Source organism: Lathyrus oleraceus, chromosome 6 (genome assembly GCF_024323335.1).
Source record: "Lathyrus oleraceus cultivar Zhongwan6 chromosome 6, CAAS_Psat_ZW6_1.0, whole genome shotgun sequence".
NCBI classification, from domain to species: Eukaryota; Viridiplantae; Streptophyta; class Magnoliopsida; order Fabales; family Fabaceae; genus Lathyrus; species Lathyrus oleraceus.
In genome coordinates, this window is record NC_066584.1 from 30,299,900 (window position 1) to 30,320,193 (window position 20,294).

At 34.5% G+C, this 20,294-nt stretch overlaps 1 protein-coding gene across 1 annotated transcript; it reads left to right on the plus strand.

The window, feature by feature from the left end:
• The first annotated feature begins 18,052 nt into the window (after window positions 1-18,052).
• Window positions 18,053-20,078, plus strand: LOC127097842 (probable 2-oxoglutarate-dependent dioxygenase AOP1). Its single transcript, XM_051036328.1, has 3 exons — window positions 18,053-18,499; window positions 19,236-19,566; window positions 19,687-20,078. The coding sequence occupies exons 1-3, from the start codon at window positions 18,120-18,122 to the stop codon at window positions 19,927-19,929; spliced, it is 954 nt and encodes a 317-aa protein (XP_050892285.1). The 5' UTR covers window positions 18,053-18,119; the 3' UTR covers window positions 19,930-20,078.
• The last annotated feature ends 216 nt before the right edge of the window (window positions 20,079-20,294 follow it).

Consider the following 20,294-nt stretch of genomic DNA (forward strand, 5'->3'; position numbering starts at 1 on the left):
AAATGATATTGCAAAAAGAAAGAACATAACCATTATGAATATGGTGAGATGTATGTTAAAAGACAAACATCTTCTAAATGAGCTATGACTTGAGACTGTGTCGACTGCAACATACATACTAAACATATGTACGACAAAGAGGCTTGAAGGTATCACACCAGAAGAATATTGGTCTGGTGTCAAACCTAACTTAAGTCACTTGAAGGTGTTTGGATCCATAACACATAGACCCGTGCCATATTAGCTAAGAAGATAAATAGATGATAAGTCGAGTTAGATGATTCTAATGGAATATCATTCGACTGGTGGATACAAACTGTTGTACCCAAATAACAAGCAAGTCATGATCAACAGATATGTGATCGTAGATGAGCTTAAGAAGTAGGATTGGACTAAGAACATCAAGAAGGATTCAATGAGAATCATGTGTGATGAACCAGCTAGTGAAGCTGTTAGAGAAGTTCGACAAGAAGCTATCAAAGGTCAAGCTAGCACAAGCATACCCCAGAGAACCAGAAACGTGCATGCAAGGCTGCAGGAATGTGTAATCACATTAGATGATATGGTTAATGATGAAGGTGAGTTAATAAACTACGCCTTCTATGCATATATTGAGCCAGTCAATGTAGCTGAAACATTGAAATACTCAAGGTTGATGGAAGCTATGATGGATGAGATAAAATCCATAGAGGACATTGATACCTGGTCACTAGTCAAATTGCCAAAAGGGAAGAAGTAAATTAATGTGAAATGGGTATTCAAAGTCAAGCTAAATCCAAAAGGCGAAGTGATTCGACACAAATTAAGACTTGTAGCCAATAAGTTTTTTTAGAAATAAGGAATCGACTATGATGAAGTCTTTGCACCAACATCTAGAATTGAAACAATCATGTTGTTTGTTGGTCTAGCCAATATGCATAATTGGCCGATATGTCAGATGACGTGAAATGTGCATTCCTAAATGGTCCTCTAGACGAAGAGGTGTATGTGACACAACCAGTTGGATTTGTGAAACAGGACCAAGAAAAGAAAATATATAGGCTGCATAAGCCCTGCATGGATTGAAACAAGCTCCAAGAGCTTGGAACAAGAAAATAGAAGACTTTCTCAGAGAGAAAGAGTTTGAGAATTTTTTGATAGAGCATGGTGTGTATTTTAAGATAAGAAAGATTGAACTACTTATACTATGTCTCTATGTCGACGACTTGTTGATAATGGCCAGTTGCAAAAAGGAGATCAAAGACTTCAAATATGACTTAAGTAAGGATTTTGAAATTCCAGACTTGGGAAATCTCTCATACTTCTTTGGTATCTAATTTTATAAGAGTAGTATAGGCTTGATGATGCACCAAAGAAGATATGCATGCAAAAATTTCAAGTGATTTGAGATGCAAGATTGCAACCAAACTTCGATTCCAGCTGAGCCTAGATTGCAACTGTCAAAAGACTTAGATGAAGATAATGCCGATCCAATGTAGTACAGAAGACTCATTGGATTACTTCGATACCTCTGTCACACAAGACCAAATTTAGATTATTGTGTAGGCATGGTCAACAAATTCATGCAGAAGGCAAAGGTATTTCATCTTGCATTCACCAATTAGATACTAAGGTATCTCAAAGGAACACTCGGCTATGGTATTTTGTTTCCTTCATTCGATGAAGGAAAATAATGCAAACTTGTGGGCTACAATGGCTCTAGTTGGTGTGGTGATGCTGAAGATAGAAAGTTGACACCATTATATGTGTTCATGTTAGGTGGTGCACCATTCACATGGAGTTCGAGAAAGGAACCGGTGGTAGATTTCTCATCATGTGAGGCAAAATACATAGCAATTTTTCTATGTGTATACAAAGCAACATGGAGGATGATGAATATAGTTGAAGAAATTATAGGGAAGAATCATGGAGTAATGACCACGAAGATCGACAACATGTCAACTATTAACCTGGAAAAGAATTCGATATCATACAGAAGAAGTAAACACATCGAAATGAGTTTTCAAAACCTAAGAGAGCAGGTAGCAAATGGAAAGTTGAGCCTGAAGCATTGCATTTCAGAAAATCAAATTGCAGATATAACGACGAAGGTTGTGTAGGTCGAATTGTTCAAGAGATTAAGAACAATGATGAATGTATATAACTTAGACATAATGAATTAGGTTTTGTGTTAAAAATGGAATTCTTTGTGTCAAACTCAAATAGTGTGTCTGTATTCGATGGGTGTCGAAAGGTGTTTGTGTTGAATAGGGTATGTATTTGCTATATTTGATAAAAATTCAAATATAGTCAGTCGAAGAATGTAGTTGTCGAAGGAGTCAAAATAGTTAACTTAGCTACGTGGGGACAACTTTCAAATTGTCTATCATGGCTACTTCAAAATCATAGAAATTTAAGCGTATCCCTAACATGGTGAAAAGACACTTGTATAGAGGAACCAGACAACCCTTAAAAGAGTTGTATATCCTTTTCTCCGGACCTACAGGGAGAATTAACCAATTCGAGGAATTGTCAACTGTAATGTCAACTTTTTATATAGTCTTGGTTGTATTCAATACATAAGGAGTCATAACCACTTCAGCGGCCACCCATTGGTACCTATTGGCATTGGCCAACTCTACTAGCCGAAGTCCCTTGCGTACCAACACATCAACTATGTAATGATCACCGAGGCTGATCCAAGACACAACTCTAAGTGACATGTGATTTCAGCATCACTAGGATCATGTCCAATCACTCCTAGGTATGTTTTAACAAAGCTACTAGAACGTCCCTCCTTTGATGGGCAACTTCTATTTCTGCCTCAGCCAAAACAGGGGGAGACTTGGCTTCTCAGCAAGGTACTCACCCTAAACTGACTTGGAAGTTGGAGTCCTAACCATGTAGATACTCCCTCTGGTCCTCCATATCGGAGATTAGCAACGCTAATTCAAGATCTACATTGATTATTAATGTCAATTCAAGATTATCTTCTCTGATTAGAGAAACACCATGATTACATCTTTCAATCCACGATTTCGCTCCACTAAATCGATCGGGAAGCTTCACTCCCCTGTGGTTTCCATGATCCTCCCCATTTTGTGGTTCCCTAACAAAACAAATTCGTTGAATGTAAACTACTGGCAAAGTTTTGCAGAACCTCTGAGACTACGATAATTAAGGAAATATCTTTCGTATCTCTTATCTGCATAAATATTTTTACTCCATGAAACAAGGGGATCAATCCATAATGTAAATTTTCTCCTCCCTCAGGAAACATTGGCAGGAGCTAGACAACTTCCTTCAAATATCTACTTGCAACTGTATTCATAAATTCTCTTGTCTTCTTTTAACCACAATTAAACTCTATAGAGACAATGACTAAGTTATTAGATTTCTAAAAGGATGCAATAGAAGTACACTCCATTTTTCTCTAATATAAAGCTCAAGCAACCACTTCCATAAATAAACAAAGTTTTCTCAATGCTCATTTAATAAGAGCACTATCATTCTACCTCTAGTGATGATCACAAACTCATTGCTTATGTCCAAAACCCATCCTAGAAAGATCAACAACAAGATATTTCTACTAAACCCTTCTCTGTTCTAATGTAACACCCTAAACCCCACACATAATTTATCACGTAAATTAAATATAAAATAAAACCATGTAGGGTGTCATACCTTCATAACACTAATGAGCTGTTCCATAACACGGGTTTCAACAATAAATTTCAATACACACATTTGTAATAAGGATGTTTACACGACATCCCACTTATTTGAATCATACCTGGGATGTTTACACGACATCCATCTCATCTGATCGGTATTATATATTCATATAATAAGACATTCATAACTTGTCACCGCATGCTCACTTCCATTTTAAAGTATCATCACAATGGAATTATCATCACAATTATGGAAGATAAATCATATAATAACATCTAGTCTCAACTTCAATTGTAATAATAAAACAAGAGAGTTGTAATCAATCAACTCAACATCTTAAGAATTCTCAACAACAAAATTAGTCTTATGACTTCAACATAATCATACATAAGGAATAAAATAAGCGTTTAACCTAACCCGATGCTACATGATCAGAGCAAGGTACCACTAGTAAAAGAGACCAAATAAATAAGTAATCCAAGAGCTACCTTCCACTTACTTCAACAATACTACTGATCAGTGCATTTTGATGCATTTTCTTCTACTATTGTACTTAGGAAAATCTATAGTTTATTATATTATTTTTAATATTTTAGTATGTTTTTATATTTAAGTTTATTTTTGCCTTTATTTTATTTTCGTACTTTATTTTCAGCATAAATAGTTATTTGATACCTTATCACTATGCAGATCATAACTTGGGCTATAGAAGTCGGATTGACGCGTTCTAATATGCGTTGGAAACATAAGAGAAAGAGTTACAAGTTTGATGTTGAAGTAAATAGCTGATTCTAAGTGAAGGAGGTTCTAATAATTCGTTGAAGTTCCAAACTTAATTAAAATAGTTAGTTTGGGCCAGTTTTTGTAATTTTCGGGCCGGATCCTATAAGGGCCCGAATTTGCCTTTTATTATATTAGGTATTTCACTACTATAGTAATCATAATTTTGAATTTTGATGATACACTATTTCTTAGAAGATTCCATGGAGAGCTAATTTCCAAGGAGCTAATCTATTGTATTCAAATTTCACTTTGAGGTTTTTATTAATTTCAGTTTAATTTCAATTTCTTTTCAATTCTTCCTATAAACTCGTTTGCTTAATTCGATTACTTTCGTTTGCTTAATTCAATTGTTTCTTATAGGATATAGTTGATTAAATTTGATTGTTTGTATGATCCTTAACTATAATCACGTTAGCGTAGCTTTTTCGTTACCGTGTTTGATTAAGTCGCGTTTACTTAATTCGCGTCTACTTAAATCTGTTTGCTTAATTCGGAAATTAGGAACATAAATCATATAATACCAATTTGCGCTTGTCAGTGGGTATTGTAATCGAATGAGATTGAATCCGCTAGGGAATTGAAATTATAAGAATCGATGATAAGTCGAAAATCGATACAATAGATTAACTTATTTATCAATTTTGCTTTTACCTTTAATCATCTTCGATTTAAGTTTTGAACCTTAAAAACCCATTCTTTCCATTCGTTTGGTTATAACGTTCAAGAGTCCTTGTGATACGATATTCGAGTATCGCTTCCGTTTTACTACACTTTTAAACTCGTTTTTGACCCGTGTGCGACAACGAATCAAATTGGAGCCGTTGCCGGGGACTCTTGTAGGTTTTAACCATTATTATAGTCATAGGTTTTTTTTAGCATTTTTTTGCCCTAACTTTCTTGGGTACGGGTCTTTTTGCGGTTTAGGAAAAAAAATATGTTTTTTAAGAAAATCGTCTCAGATTATTTCCATTCTTTGCTGATTCACTAGGAAAAAATCAAGAATCAAAAGCCTCTATTTATAAATACTGAAAGACACCATAAAAAACTGAAATTCCTTATTTTGCTATTTTTTATGATTTATTTTCTGTTTTGATAGTTTCAGAAAATTCCACAAAAATTCTCAAAATTCTTAATTGACGTTATTAGATTAATTTTTGTGTTTTTGTATTTTTTTGTATTTTATTTTAATCTTGTTTTTCGTATTTCAATTGTTTTTACTTAATTGGGACATTGTCGGTATTTTCCTATTTGTTGCTGCATTGCTGAAGTAGTTGTGTTTTCTCATTGTTTGTTAATTAGTTTTTCTTTTCTATTGAGTTTAACATGACTGACCAAAGAACTCTGAGAGAACTTGTTGTCCCTGATGTTGATTATAATGCTTTGTGTATTGAATATCCTGTTGCTGCCAAATCCTTGATTGGGAACATGTCACTTAACTCCCAACAGTTCACAACAAGGGATGATTTTGTGGTCCAAGCAAAAGGTGTGAATGAGATTCAGGTTTCTTCTTCCAACAAAGCTCTAGAAATCAGAATTGATAAACTTACCTCTTTAGTGAAACAATTGATGCTACCCATTCCACAACCACCACCATATAACCCTCCACAAGTAACCACCTTTTCACCTTCTAAACTTTCACTAGAGGAACTTGTCAAGCAAATGGTTGTAAACAATCTCCAATTTCAGCAGCGAACAGATTCTAGTATTCAGACTTTGCAAACACAAATTGGACAGCTTGCCACTTTAATGAATGTCATGCGGCAAGCTCAAGGATCAAACCAACTACCTGCCCAAACAGTAATGAATCCAAAAGTCCTCAATGTGAGTGCAATTTCCTTGAGATCTAGAAAAGTTGCAAAACTAGCCCCAGAAAAAAAATAAAAAAATTGTTCGTGCAACATCTGAACTTTCTGTTGTTGTTGAGGTTCAAAAAAAGTATATATCACCAATCCCCTTCCCACAAAGAGTACTGGAAAATAAGAAGATTGACGAGAAAGAACATTGTGTTTTTCAAATATAGTTACTTTTTGAAGTTGTTAATGAAGCTTATTCTGATTTGTTTTCAACTGATTTTCCAACTTTATCTGGTTTTGATGATATTTACTCATGTGATGATTGTACTAACACTAACGTTTTTTTTGTTTGTGCTGAGATTGATGCTGCCTTGCAGGGTGACAGTATAAATGAAGTTGTTTATGTAGCAGAAGCTCTTGACATAATTAAAATAGTTAGTTTGGGCCAGTTTTTGTAATTTTCGGGTCGGATCCTATAAGGGCCCGAATTTTCCTTTTATTATATTAGGTCTTTCACTACTATAGTAATCCTAATTTTGAATTTTGATGATAAACTATTTCTTAGAAGATTCTATGGAGAGCTAATTCCCAAGGAGCTGATCTATTGTATTCGAATTCCACTTTGAGGTTTTTATTAATTTCAGTTTAATTTCAATTTCTTTTCAATTCTTCCTATAAACTCGTTTGTTTAATTCGATTACTTTCGTTTGCTTAATTCGATTGTTTCTTATAGGATAGAGTTGATTAAATTTGATTGTTTGTATGATCCTTAACTATAATCACGTTAGCGTAGCTTTTTCGTTACCGTGTTTGATTAAGTCGCGTTTGCTTAATTCGCGTCTACTTAAATCCGTTTGCTTAATTCGGAAATTAGGAACATACATCATGTAATACCAATTTGTGCTTGTCAGTGGGTATTGTAATCGAATGAGATTGAATCCGCTAGGGAATTGAAATTATAAGAATCGATGATAAGTCGAAAATCGATACAATAGATTAGCTTATTAATCAATTTTACTTTTACCTTTAATCATCTTCGATTTAAGTTTTGAACCTTAAAAACCCATTCTTTCCATTCGTTTGGTTATAACGTTCAAGAGTCCTTGTGATACGATATTCGAGTATCGCTTCCGTTTTACTAAACTTTTAAACTCGGTTTTGACTTGTGTGCGACAGCGGATCAACTACTCTTGAGTATCTGCATGATGCCCATGTAAAGACAACATTCAAACAGAAGGGGTCAGAATTCATTTCAATAATAACGATATAAAATAAAGAATAGAGTACAATATTTACACAATCATCCGTAACAATATATCACATTCTTACATTCAAGTCATAATCAATATCATACACGACAACATCTCAATTATTATCGACGTCATACAAAACCACATCTTAATTATCATTAACATCATATGCAACAACATCTCATCCAACAACAAATCAACAACAACCAATACAAATGCAACACTTATGAAATGTACTCAACATCGATTCAACATGCATGTGGTACCAAATATGAACACTCAGGTTCATATCACTCCATGATCTCCACCATAGGATCAATTCCCTCTTGGAACCGGAGCATACCAAAATCGCTACCATTACAATAGGTAACGCTTCACTAATCCCCCATAATAGGAATTAGCTACTCGCACCCGATCCATCACAATGAGATCGGGGCTCACCAAAACTCGTTACCATTAACATAGGTAATGCTTCACTAATCTACCATAATAAGAATTAGCTACTCACACCTGATCCATTACCATAGAATCGAGGCTCACCAAAATTGGACCGAAGCTCATACACCAAGATGCATGACTCTTAAATAACATGCATTAACATAACAAAGTTCACCTAAAGGATCCCCACACACATCTCATTATTTATGCATCACATCATTCATCATGCAACAACTAACTCATCTCACCACATGAATAATATCAACAAATAGAAGCAACTCGTCAACATCTTAATATCCTCGACATAACAACATAATTATCACACCATGATATTACAACAATAAAATGGTTCATCAACCAAACGCATAAACCAATACATTTATTAACATACTAGGCATGTTAATATTATTAAAACATCTTAACAATCGCTACCATATTATAAGTATGAGCATTAGCTTTCTAACGCTTCAAACAACATCAAAATCAGACTTACAAAATAAAAGTTATGACCAAAATCGTCGGGATATGTCAACAATTTATTAACCGAACATATGAACAAAACTTTACCAACACAGTAGACATAGGAATAATACTTAAACAATTCACTTACCACCATCATGTTATATCTCTGAGAGTCAGCTTTCTAATACTTCAAACCCCAACCCAAAATGATTCACGAGTGGAAAGGTATGATAAAAAACGTGCATGAAGGCGTTACTAAAAAGTTATTGTTTTCTAAAATTTCCAACACAATGTTCATCTTCTTTAACCCCAAAAAATTCCATGAAATAATCACCAAAATTATTTTATCCCTTAAACAAACTTATAACCCTCTATTTCAGATATCCAACGCTTCAAACGACACTCGATTTGGACTTACGGATCAAACGCTATGGCCAAAACGATTTCGATAAAAAACACAAAAAAGGCTTCCACGCTGAGGGCGACCGTGACAGGCAGAATGCAAAATTTTCTGCGTTTTTAATCGTTGGAGGCCTTCCGGAACTCTGATTTTGATTCCGTATAAAGACAAACTCTCAGAAAATTACAACTCATGCAATACTCTAACTATCTAAAGTTAATGTATATTTTTAACACAATTAAATCATCTAATCATTATTTTAAGATTATGTCTAAAACCTTGAAAATTGTAATAATGGTGAATATAAGTTCAATTATCAAAACAGAAAAATACACACACATAAGGGACATGAAATTCATCATATAATCACCATATAATAACCATCATAACATCCAAATTCAAAATTATGAATCAAAACACCAAACCCTAAGGAGGTTAAGGGTTCCTCCATTCTACCCTTCTACCACACCCATTACTATTGGAACAAGTTCCCACCCTTACCTGAATTCCTTGCAAAAATTCTGAATTGAAACCTTCACTCTCTTTTCTTGATCACCTTTCCTATTGCCTCTTTGCTCTTTTTTCTCAAATGTCACGTATTGTGAAAATCTCCCTAAACCTAGGTTCCTCTTAACTTTTTATTTTTAGGATAAATTTTTCCAAATCACCAACTTGGCCCAAACTTAATTATCTCATATTCCTTCCTCCCACTAACTTTCTCAATTTCTCATATTTGACCCAATTATTATATATTCACTAATTAATATAATAAAAATAAATAAAACATTATTTTTAATTATCAAAACAATTCTAAATTATTCTACTTACTTCTATTATCCATCTATACCCCTAACTCAAGGATACATACTCCGCCAACACCCAGCCATAAAATAAATCATCAAAATCCATAATTCTAACAATTAAAATATAATAAAGTATCTAATAAAAAAAGGGGTTACAACTCTCCCTCACTTAAGAAATTTCCGCCATCGAAAATTATATGAGGAAAACAGAGTCAGATACGACTCCCTCAACTGTTTCTCACGCTCCTAAGTCAGGCTCCCACCAGCTGGTTCATCTCAAACTACCTTCACTAAGGCAATCTCTTTACCATCCATTTGTTTCACTTCCCAATCCTCTATCCGCACGAGTGATACATCAACAATCAAATTATCTCCCACATGCACATCATCCACCTGGATCACATGAGATAGATCCAAAATATATCTCCTCAATTGAGAAACATGAAACACATCATGAAGATTAGCAAGCGGCGGCGACAAAGCAATCTGATAGGCCACCTATCCTATCCTCTGTAAAATCTGGAACAGGCCAACAATACGCGGCGTGAGCTTTTAAGACTTCAAAGCTCGACCAACACCAGTTACATGCGTAACTCTAAAAAACACGTGATCTTCCTCCTGGAACTCAAGGGTTTTCCTCCTCTTGTCATGGTAACTTTTATGATGACTCTGCGATGCTTTCATCATTTCTTGGTTCATCTTGATCTTTTCAGTCGTCAAGTGAATAATCTCAGGTCCGAGCACAACATGTTCTCCCGACTCATACTAACACAAATAAGTTCTACACCTCCTACCATACAACGCCTCATATGGTCCATTCTGATACTAGAATAGAAACTGTTGTTGTAGGTAAACTCAATCAACGACAAGTAGCTATCCCAAGTACCTCATTGTTCTAGCACACAAGCCCTCAACAAGTTTTCCAAGGACTGGATAGTCCTATCTATTTAACCATCTGTTTGCGGATGATTAGAAGAACTCAACTTTAGCTTAGTACCCAAAGTAGCCTGCAGACTCTCCCAGAACCTCAATGTAAATCTCAGATCTCTATCTGACACAATACTTGAAGGATTACCATTCAACTTCACAATCTCATAAATATACAATTCATCCAACTTCTGCAAAGGATAATTGATCCTCATCGGTACAAAATGAGCCGATTTGGTCAATCTATCCATAATCACCCAAATTGAATCACATCCCTTTGAAGTCTTCAGTAAATTTGTTACAAAATACATGGAAATAATATCCCATTTCCATTATGGAATATTCAATGGTTGCATCAGACCCAACGACTTCTGATGTTCGATCTTTGACTTCTGACAGGTCAAACAAGCATACACAAATTTGGCAACCTCTTTCTTCATTCATGGCCATCAAAACATCTTCTTCAAATCTTGATACTTATTCGTAGCACCAGGATGAACACTCAATCCACTTTTGTGACCCTCCTCAAGAATACTCCTCTTAAGTTCGGGTTCATCAGAAACACAAACTCTATCTTTGAACATCATCACACCATTTCCATTAACTTGGAAATCACATATATTACCTTGGTTGATTAATGTGAGACGATCTATCATACTCAAATCAGATATCTGACCTCTCCGATCTCTTCAAGGATACCACTCGTTAGCTTCAACATACCCAACTTCACACTATTATAAGTTTCTCCATCCACTAACTCATATCTTTGAATTGCTCAATCAGTTCTAACTCTCGAGTCATAAGCATCAACCTATGTAAAGACTTCTTACTCATCGCATCAACTACAACATTAACTTTACCCAGATGGTAACTCAAATCAAAATCATAACCCTTCAAAATTTCAAGCCATCTTCCCTGCCTCATATTCGACTCTTCTCATCAAATAAATATTTCAAACATTTGTGATCACTGAACACTTTGAATTTGGAGCCAAATAGGTAGTGCCTCCAAACCTTTCATGAAATCTCAACTGTCTCTAAGCATAAGCCACAACCTGACCACTTTGCATCAACACACCTCCCAAACCCATCTTTGAAGCATCACAATTTACAACAAAGGACTCACTTGGATTCGACGAAATTAAAACTGGAGCATAAATCAACTTCTTCTTGAGTTCTTGGAAACTCTTTCATAATGCACATCCCAAACGTAGGCTTGACCCTTTCGAGTCAACTGAGTTAACGACAATGCTAAATTTGAAAAACCTTTAATGAACTTCCTGTAGTAACCAGTCAATCTAAGAAAAACTTTTAATCTCAGTGCCAAACTTCAGAGTCTCCCATAGTATCACGACATCTATCTTCGATAGATCCACAACCATACCACCGCTAGAATCACATGACCAAGGAATCTCACTTCCTTTAACCATAACTTGCATTTGGAAAAACTTTGCGTACAAATGGTTCTCTTTCAATGCCTACAATACAATTCTCAGATCACTCATAGCCTCATACTACCGTCCCTCGTCTTCACTAATAACACCGACACACCCCACAGAGAAACACTTGGTTGAACATACTTCTTCTCAAGTAAATCTTCTAGTTGCTTCCTCAATTTCCCCAACTCTGAAGCATGCACCCTATAAGGAGTCATCGACACCGGACTAGTACCATGCACTAAGTCTATAGAAAAATCCATTTCACGCTCTGGAGGCAAATCACTGATATCTTCAGGAAACACTTTTAGGAAATTCACACACTCCGGAAAGATCACAAACTACTCCATTTCCTCTACCTTCCAACAAAGCTAACATCACAAACACTTGTGCCATATCCTTCACGGACTCTCTCACTTGCTTAGCTGATATAACGTCAACACTTTACCTCCATCGAATTCAAATTCACGCTCTGGAGGCAAGTCACATATATCTTTAGGAAAACATCAAGAATCACACACCACTGACATGACATTAGTTATCACACCGCTCTCTACTCTCTGAGAAACAATATTAACAATACCTGATCATTTTCCCTAAAGACTTCCCAACTTGACAGACAAACAAGAATCTCGAATCCACAACATCTTCAGTGTTAGGAACAACATAACTTTACCATCGCCTGAGCTCTTGCAATCAACGGCACACTGCACCAACTTATCCAAACAATTGGTAAACATTTGGTTTAACTCCAACCAATTCATTCCAAGAATAACGTCAACTTGTTCCAATAAAATACAAACCGTACACATCCCCAGGGAACACGTCACGATACTGAACACACCACTGGCTCATCTCTGGCCAAAACACCGCCTTCCCCCACACAAGGAAGCGACCAACGAGAACACTTGACCGTATTCCCTCAAGGATCTCACCATTTTTCTTACCGACACCATCCTAGAATCTGACCTCTCTTTGGGTTCAGGAAAATCACAACATTCTCAAAACAGGTTAACTAGGCAACACTACACTCTTGTATGTAGCAACATGATGTCCAAGCTCTATATAGTTGGAACATCCAAGAGAAGCAGACGCTTCTCTCCCACTTGTTTCATTCCCAACCTACAAATGGAAAACAAAATAAGCATCGATAGTGTTCTCACACACATGTCGTATACTTGGGAACAAACATAATTAAACAACTTGGTCGGACGAACCAACCAGGCTTTGATACCACTAATGTAACACCCTAAACCCCACACATAATTTATCACATAAATTAAATATAAAATAAAACCACGTAGGGTGTCACACCTTCACAACACACATGACCTGTTCCGTTACACGAGTTTCAACAATAAATTTCAATACACACATTTGTAATAAGGATGTTTACACGAGATCCCACTTATCTGAATCATACATGGGATGTTTACACGACATCCATCTCATCTGATCGGTATTATATATTCATATAATAAGACATTCATAACTTGTCACCGCATGCTTACTTCCATTTTAAAGTATCATCGCAACAGAACTACCATCACAATTATGAAAGATAAAGCAAGCAATAACATCTAGTCTCAACTTCAATTGTAATAACAAAATAAGAGAGTTGTAATCAATCAACTCAACATCTTAAGAATTCTCAACAACAAAACTAGTCTTATGACTTCAACATAATCAAACATAAGGAATAAAATAAGCGTTTAACCAAACCTGATGTTACATGATCAAAGCAAGGTGCCACTAGTAAAAGCGACAAAATAAATAAGTAATCCAAGAGATACCTTCCACTTACTTCAACAATACTACTCTTGAGCATCTGCATGATGTCCATGTAAAGGCAACATTCAAACAGAAGGGGTGAGAATTCGTTTCAATAATAACGATATAGAATGAAGAATAGAGTACAACATTTACACAATCATGCACAACAATATATCACATTCTTACATTCAAGTCATAATCAATATTATACACGACAACATCTTAATTATCATCAACATCATACAAAATTACATCTCAATTATCATTCACATCATATGCAACAACATCTCATCCAACAACACATCAACAACAACCAATACAAAACAACACTTATGCAATATACTTAACAACGATTCGACATGCATGTGGTAGCAAATATGAACACTCAGGTTCATCTCACTCCATGATCTGCACAATAGGATCGACTCCCTCTTGGAACCGAAGTACACCAAAACCGATACTATCATCATAGGTAACGCTTCATTAATCCCCCATAATAGGAATTAGCTACTCGCACCCGATCCATCATAATGGGATCGAGGCTCACAAAAACTCGTTACCATTAACATAAGTAACGCTTCATTAATCCCCCATAATAAGAATTAGCTACTCGCACCCGATCCACCACCATAGAATCGAGGCTCACCAAAATTGGACCGAAGCCCGTACACCAAGATGCATGATTCTCAAATAACATGCATTAACAAAACAAGGTTCACCTAAATGACCCCCCCCCCCCCCCCCCCCCACACACACACACATCTCATCATTTATGCATCACATCATTCATCATGCAACAACCAACTCATGTTGCCACGTGAATAATATCAACAAATAGAAGCAACTCGTCAACATCTTAACATCATTGATATAACAACATAATTATCACACCATGATATTACAACAAAGCAACGATTCATCAACCAAACATATAAATCAATACATTTATTAACATTCTAGGCATGTTAATATTATTAAAACATCTCGATAATCACTACCATGTTATAGGTATGAGCATTAACTTTCTAGCACTTCAAACGACATCAAAATCGGGCTTATGAAATAAAAGTTATGACTAAAATCGTCGGAATATGTCAACAATTCATTAACCGAACATATGAACAAAACTTCACCAACACGATAGGCATAGGAATAATACTTAAACAATTCACTTATCACCATCATGTTATATCTCTGAGAGTTAGTTTTCTAATACTTTAAACCCCAACCCAAAATGATTCACGAGTTGAAAGTTATGATCAAAACCGTGCATGAAGGCGTTACTAAAAAATTATTGTTTTCTAAAATTTCCAACACAATGTTTATCTTCTTCAATCCCAAAAACATCCATGAAATAATCACAAAAATCATTTATCCCTGAAACAAAGTTATAGCCTTCTATTTCAGATATCCAACACTTCAAACGACACTCGATTTGGACTTACAAATCAAAAGTTATGACCAAAACGATTTTGACTGAAAAACACAAAAGAGGCTTCCGTGCTGAGCGTGATCGTGACAGACAGAATGCAGAATTTTCCGCGTTTTTCATCGTTGAAGGTTTTCCGGACCTCCGATTTCGATTCCGTAAAAACTTAAACGCTTATAAAATTACAACTCATGCAATACTCTAACTATCTAAAGTTAATGTACAGTTTTAACACAATTAAATAATCTAATAATTGTTTTAAGATTATGCTTAAAACCTTCAAAATTGTAACAATGGTGAATATAAGTTCAATCATTAAAACAAAAAAATACACGCACATAAGAGACATGAAATTCATCATATGATCACTATACAACAACCATCATATCATCCAAATTCAAAATTATGAATAAAAACACCAAACCCTAAGGAGGTTAAGGGTTCCTCCATTTTACCCTTCTACCACACCCATTACTATTGAAACAAGTTCCCACCCCTACCTGAATTCCTTGCAAAAATTCTGAATTGAAACCTTCACTCTTTTCCCTTGATCACCTTTCCTATTGCCTCTTTGCTCTTTTTTCTCAAATGTCACATACTTTGAAAATCTCTCTAAACCTAGGTTCCTCTTAATTTTATATTTTTAGGATAAACTTTTCCAAATCACCAACTTGACCAAAACTTAATTATCTCATATTCCTTCCTCCCACTAACTTTCTCATTTTCTCATATTTGATCCAATTATTCTATATTCACTAATTAATATAATAAAAATAAATAAAACATTATTTTTAATTATTAAAATAATTCTAAATTATTCTACTTACTTCTATCATCCATCTATACCCCTAACTCAAGGATACATATTCCGCCAACACTCGATCATAAAATAAATCATTAAATTCATAATTCAAACAATTAAAATATAATAAAATATCTAATAAAAAAATGGGGTATTACAACTGATCTTGATCGCGGCATCAATATTTTTTCATATTGTCAAAAACCGGATCACACTATAACCATCAGATTCAAAAACATGCTCTCCCTCCTTATCTCAAGAAGCTAAACCTTGCCCAAAATGCAACAAATGGAGAGTTTCATGTATACATACTTAGGAGCCCTTTGAATATTCTTCCAACACCAATGTCCCAGTTAATTTTACTGTCGATCAACAGAATGCGATTCTCGGTCTCATCAACCAAGCCTTATCTCAACAACAAACCTATACTCCTCATATGAACACAATTGTGGCTGAACCTTAAGCTATTTCCAAACTTTGTGTTTCCTTGTATTCTACAAACATCCACTAGATATTTAGATACTAGGGTCACGTATCATATGTACCACTCCAATAATCTTTTTACTCATTTACAAGAAAAGCACCCTGTTAGAATTAGGCTCCTTAATGGAGCTTCCATCACTACCTATTATTCCGGGTCTGTGTATTTCAATCCCAAATTCTACCTTACTGATATGTTTTATGTATTCCTACCTTTCATGCCAATCTTATTTATATCCAAAAATTAACACCTTCCCTAAACTGCACCATTTATTTTAACTGTTCTAATTGTCTTATACAAAGGAAACATTTCCTGTAGATAATTGGTACAATTAATATACACAATGTTATTTAGTTAGAATAATTACTTAGTCACAATTTATGTGTATAAATATAACCTAACGTGTATCGTAATATCATTCAATATGATTGAACTTGTGTTAGAAGGTATCACAACTTAACACTCTAAATCCATTAGTCCAAATTCACTAGTCCAAATTCACAAGTTAAAAGATTCAAATAACTTAATTAAGAGAAAACAAAAAGATCTTATAAGTTTAATGATTGAAAGATTAATAATCTTATTTGATCATATCAAAGTACTAATTAACCCAATTAACTCTTAGATCATGAATCGATCACTAATGAAAATCAATTCTAAAAATATATAGAACTACAAAAAAATCCAACAAAGTCTCTTTCATCACAAAGACAATCAAATCTACAAAAATGATGCGTATGTTCAATTCTTATCACTTTCTTTTAGCGTTCACTACAGCAAGGAATTATTATAGGTTTCCATATTACATCATTTTATAGAAACAAGTAGCTATATGTCTAAGAAAAGAAAATAGATGAAAAATAAATATTGCTACTTTAGGAAAAAAAAGAGTACTACACACATATATATAATTCTGGTCCCCATGATTTTGATTACGACCCTTCATCTCTAGATAAATACATTAATCAAAGATAGCAATAGCGACTAGTGAAGAAAATTACAATATAGTTCTGTTAACTATGGACCACTTTATCACATAAAATATGAATTTATCATGCATGATTTATTAATATAGTTAGTGTGTATGAAAGTCTAATATTTGTCATTTATGTAATTTAAGTAATGTAGTGGTTGAGACAAACGACACGCCAATTTGCTGTTTTTTTGCAAAATGTTCCTTTGGTTCACAGAAAAGAATATGTTACTTTTTCTGCATGTTCGAGTAGATGTGAAGTGTACGTAACTATCACAGTTAAATATCTAGCATAATATTGTAAAACGAGAATTATATAATATCTAGCATAATATTTAACTTGATGTGACCCTATATTTAAGACACTATGTATAGTAATTTTCAGTGTAAGGAGAAAAGATGCGGTTAAGGATATAGCAATCGCCAACCAAGCATTGAGTGTCAATGAAAACTAATATCTAAAACTACAAATGGCTTGCATGCATGCACATAATATTTATTTTCCTAAAAAAAAAGTTCATTTTTTTCTTATAATAAAGACAAAAGAAGAATAGGTTGAACTCAATTTGTATATACATTTATTTAGATATATGAAGGGACCTTATCCGTTTTGGTACATCTTGTCTTTATCATGACTTATAAATCAATATAAGATGACTATAAGATCAGAGTGTTGAGAGAAAGAAAGAAGAATTAACAAAAGAGAAAGAGAGAAAATGGGTAGTGAGAATGAAATGATCCCATGTTTGGATTTTTCAGGAGTTGGTGATGATGACGAAGGGAGTGAGGAATGGGAGAAAATGAGTAAGAAAGTGAGAGAAGCATTAGAGAGTTATGGTTGTTTTATCTTAATGTATGATAAGAACAAGATTCCAAAGAGTTTGTGTGAAAACATGTTACTAGGAATGAAAGAGTTGTTTGATTTACCAGAAGAGATTAAGAAGAAGCACATAAGTACTAGGCCTTACAGCAGCTACAAAGGTGATTGTCCTAAGTTTCCGCTAACACAAACGTTAGGAATTGATGATGTTTTTGTTGAGGATAATGCTCTTGCTTTTACTAATCTCATGTGGTCTCAAGGAAATCCAACTTTCTGGTATTTGTTTTTATTATGTTTTTTTTAAATTCATTGTTTATATTTATTTAACTATGGAGTATTGTTATTGTTTATGTGAAAGTGATGTGTTTCAATCCTCATCAAACAAATTATTTACCCGTTTATAGGTATATGAAACTCTTGAAACATATATTGTTATTCAAGATATAAGAAAATTCATGTTTTTTTTATGTTTTTGTTCGGTGGGTTAGTTTTGAAGTTGGGCCGGCCCAACTTGTATACACTCTGGCTATGTAGGTCAAGTATAATTGAGGATATATTAGTAACTTCAAATGATTTGAATGATAATATAAAGGTGGCAAATAAGAAGGTCCACTCTATTTAGGTCCGCTTCACAAAAGTCTATAAAAAACGAAGCAATCAGATTGGACACAATAGAGAGGGTAAGTATGAAATCTTGTTTCGTCCCGCAGACCTTACATTCCTTAAGGAGGTAGGTCTGAAACCATGATGTCCGATATTCTTCCGTCCATCAAAGTCCATCAAAAAACGAGAGCAAACGGTAATATAGAATGTGTAGACCTAAAATTTTCATTTAATCCGCAAAATATTGCGGATAAAACGGGTATGTCCGACATTGTCGAGTATGTTTTGCTTTTGACACCCCTAGAGTAATAGTCTAGTTATGGTTATAAGTAAATTTTTCTCTCTATGTAATATGCAATTTTTTTTTTTCACAATTTTTGTGTGGATTTTTGTGATGATATATATATAGTGAGACAATGAAGTCCTTGAGCTCCAAGATGCATGAACTGAATTTTCTTATTCTGAAGATGATTAAAGATAGTTATGGTCTTCCAAAACAATACTATTCAGATATTGAAGTCTTGAAGAATACGAGTCATTTACGATTGATGAAGTACAAAACTCCTAAAACGACCAAAGATTGTGAAACAGCTCTGTTACCACATACCGACAAAAGTACCTTAACCATGTTGTACCAAAACGAAGTCCAAGGTTTACATGTTCAAACCAAAACAAATAAATGGATTCAATTGAACATACCCCAAGAAGGTTTCATTGTCATAGTTGGTGACATACTCAAGGTACTTTCATTTCATGCATATCATACACTTGCATGCATATACGTAGTACATGTTTTTTTCTTATAAATTTTATACAATTATTAAATACGATGTTTTTGTTTAAAATTTTATCATGTATAGGCATGGAGTAATGGAAGACTTCACGCACCTCCACACAAAGTGATGATGCGTGGAGACAAAGAAAGATACTCATTTGCTGAATTTACACTGCCAAAAGAAGATGTGAAAATTGAGGTACCACGTGAATTGGTGGATGATGAAGTGCATCCTCTACGTTATCGTTCATTCACTTATGGAGATTACTTAGAGTACTTTGTTTCAACACTTAAGGAAAATGCACTAGAAGCATACGTAGGTGTTTGATGAATATGATGCAATTATAATGATCATATATGGATTAGAATAATTGTGTAAATCTCTGAAGTATTTTCTTGTAATTTCATTTGTACTAGCTATATTTATAATACTTATTATTATAAGTTATCGATATAAGAGATCCAAAATTAGCTTCTCCTTTGGTTTCTGATCTCAAAAATGTTGCTAGTTGTGTTTTTGATCAATTCATTGGATTTGTGTTATTTTTGTTTATGATGCACCGATGTTTCTAGATTACTAGGTCTTCCATGACATAAGATTTTGACATTTCCAACACAGTATTTTAAGGGAATTCAAAACGGTGGTTGTTTGTTTGGCAAATAAGTTATGGCTGAACGGGATGAAGGATGGAG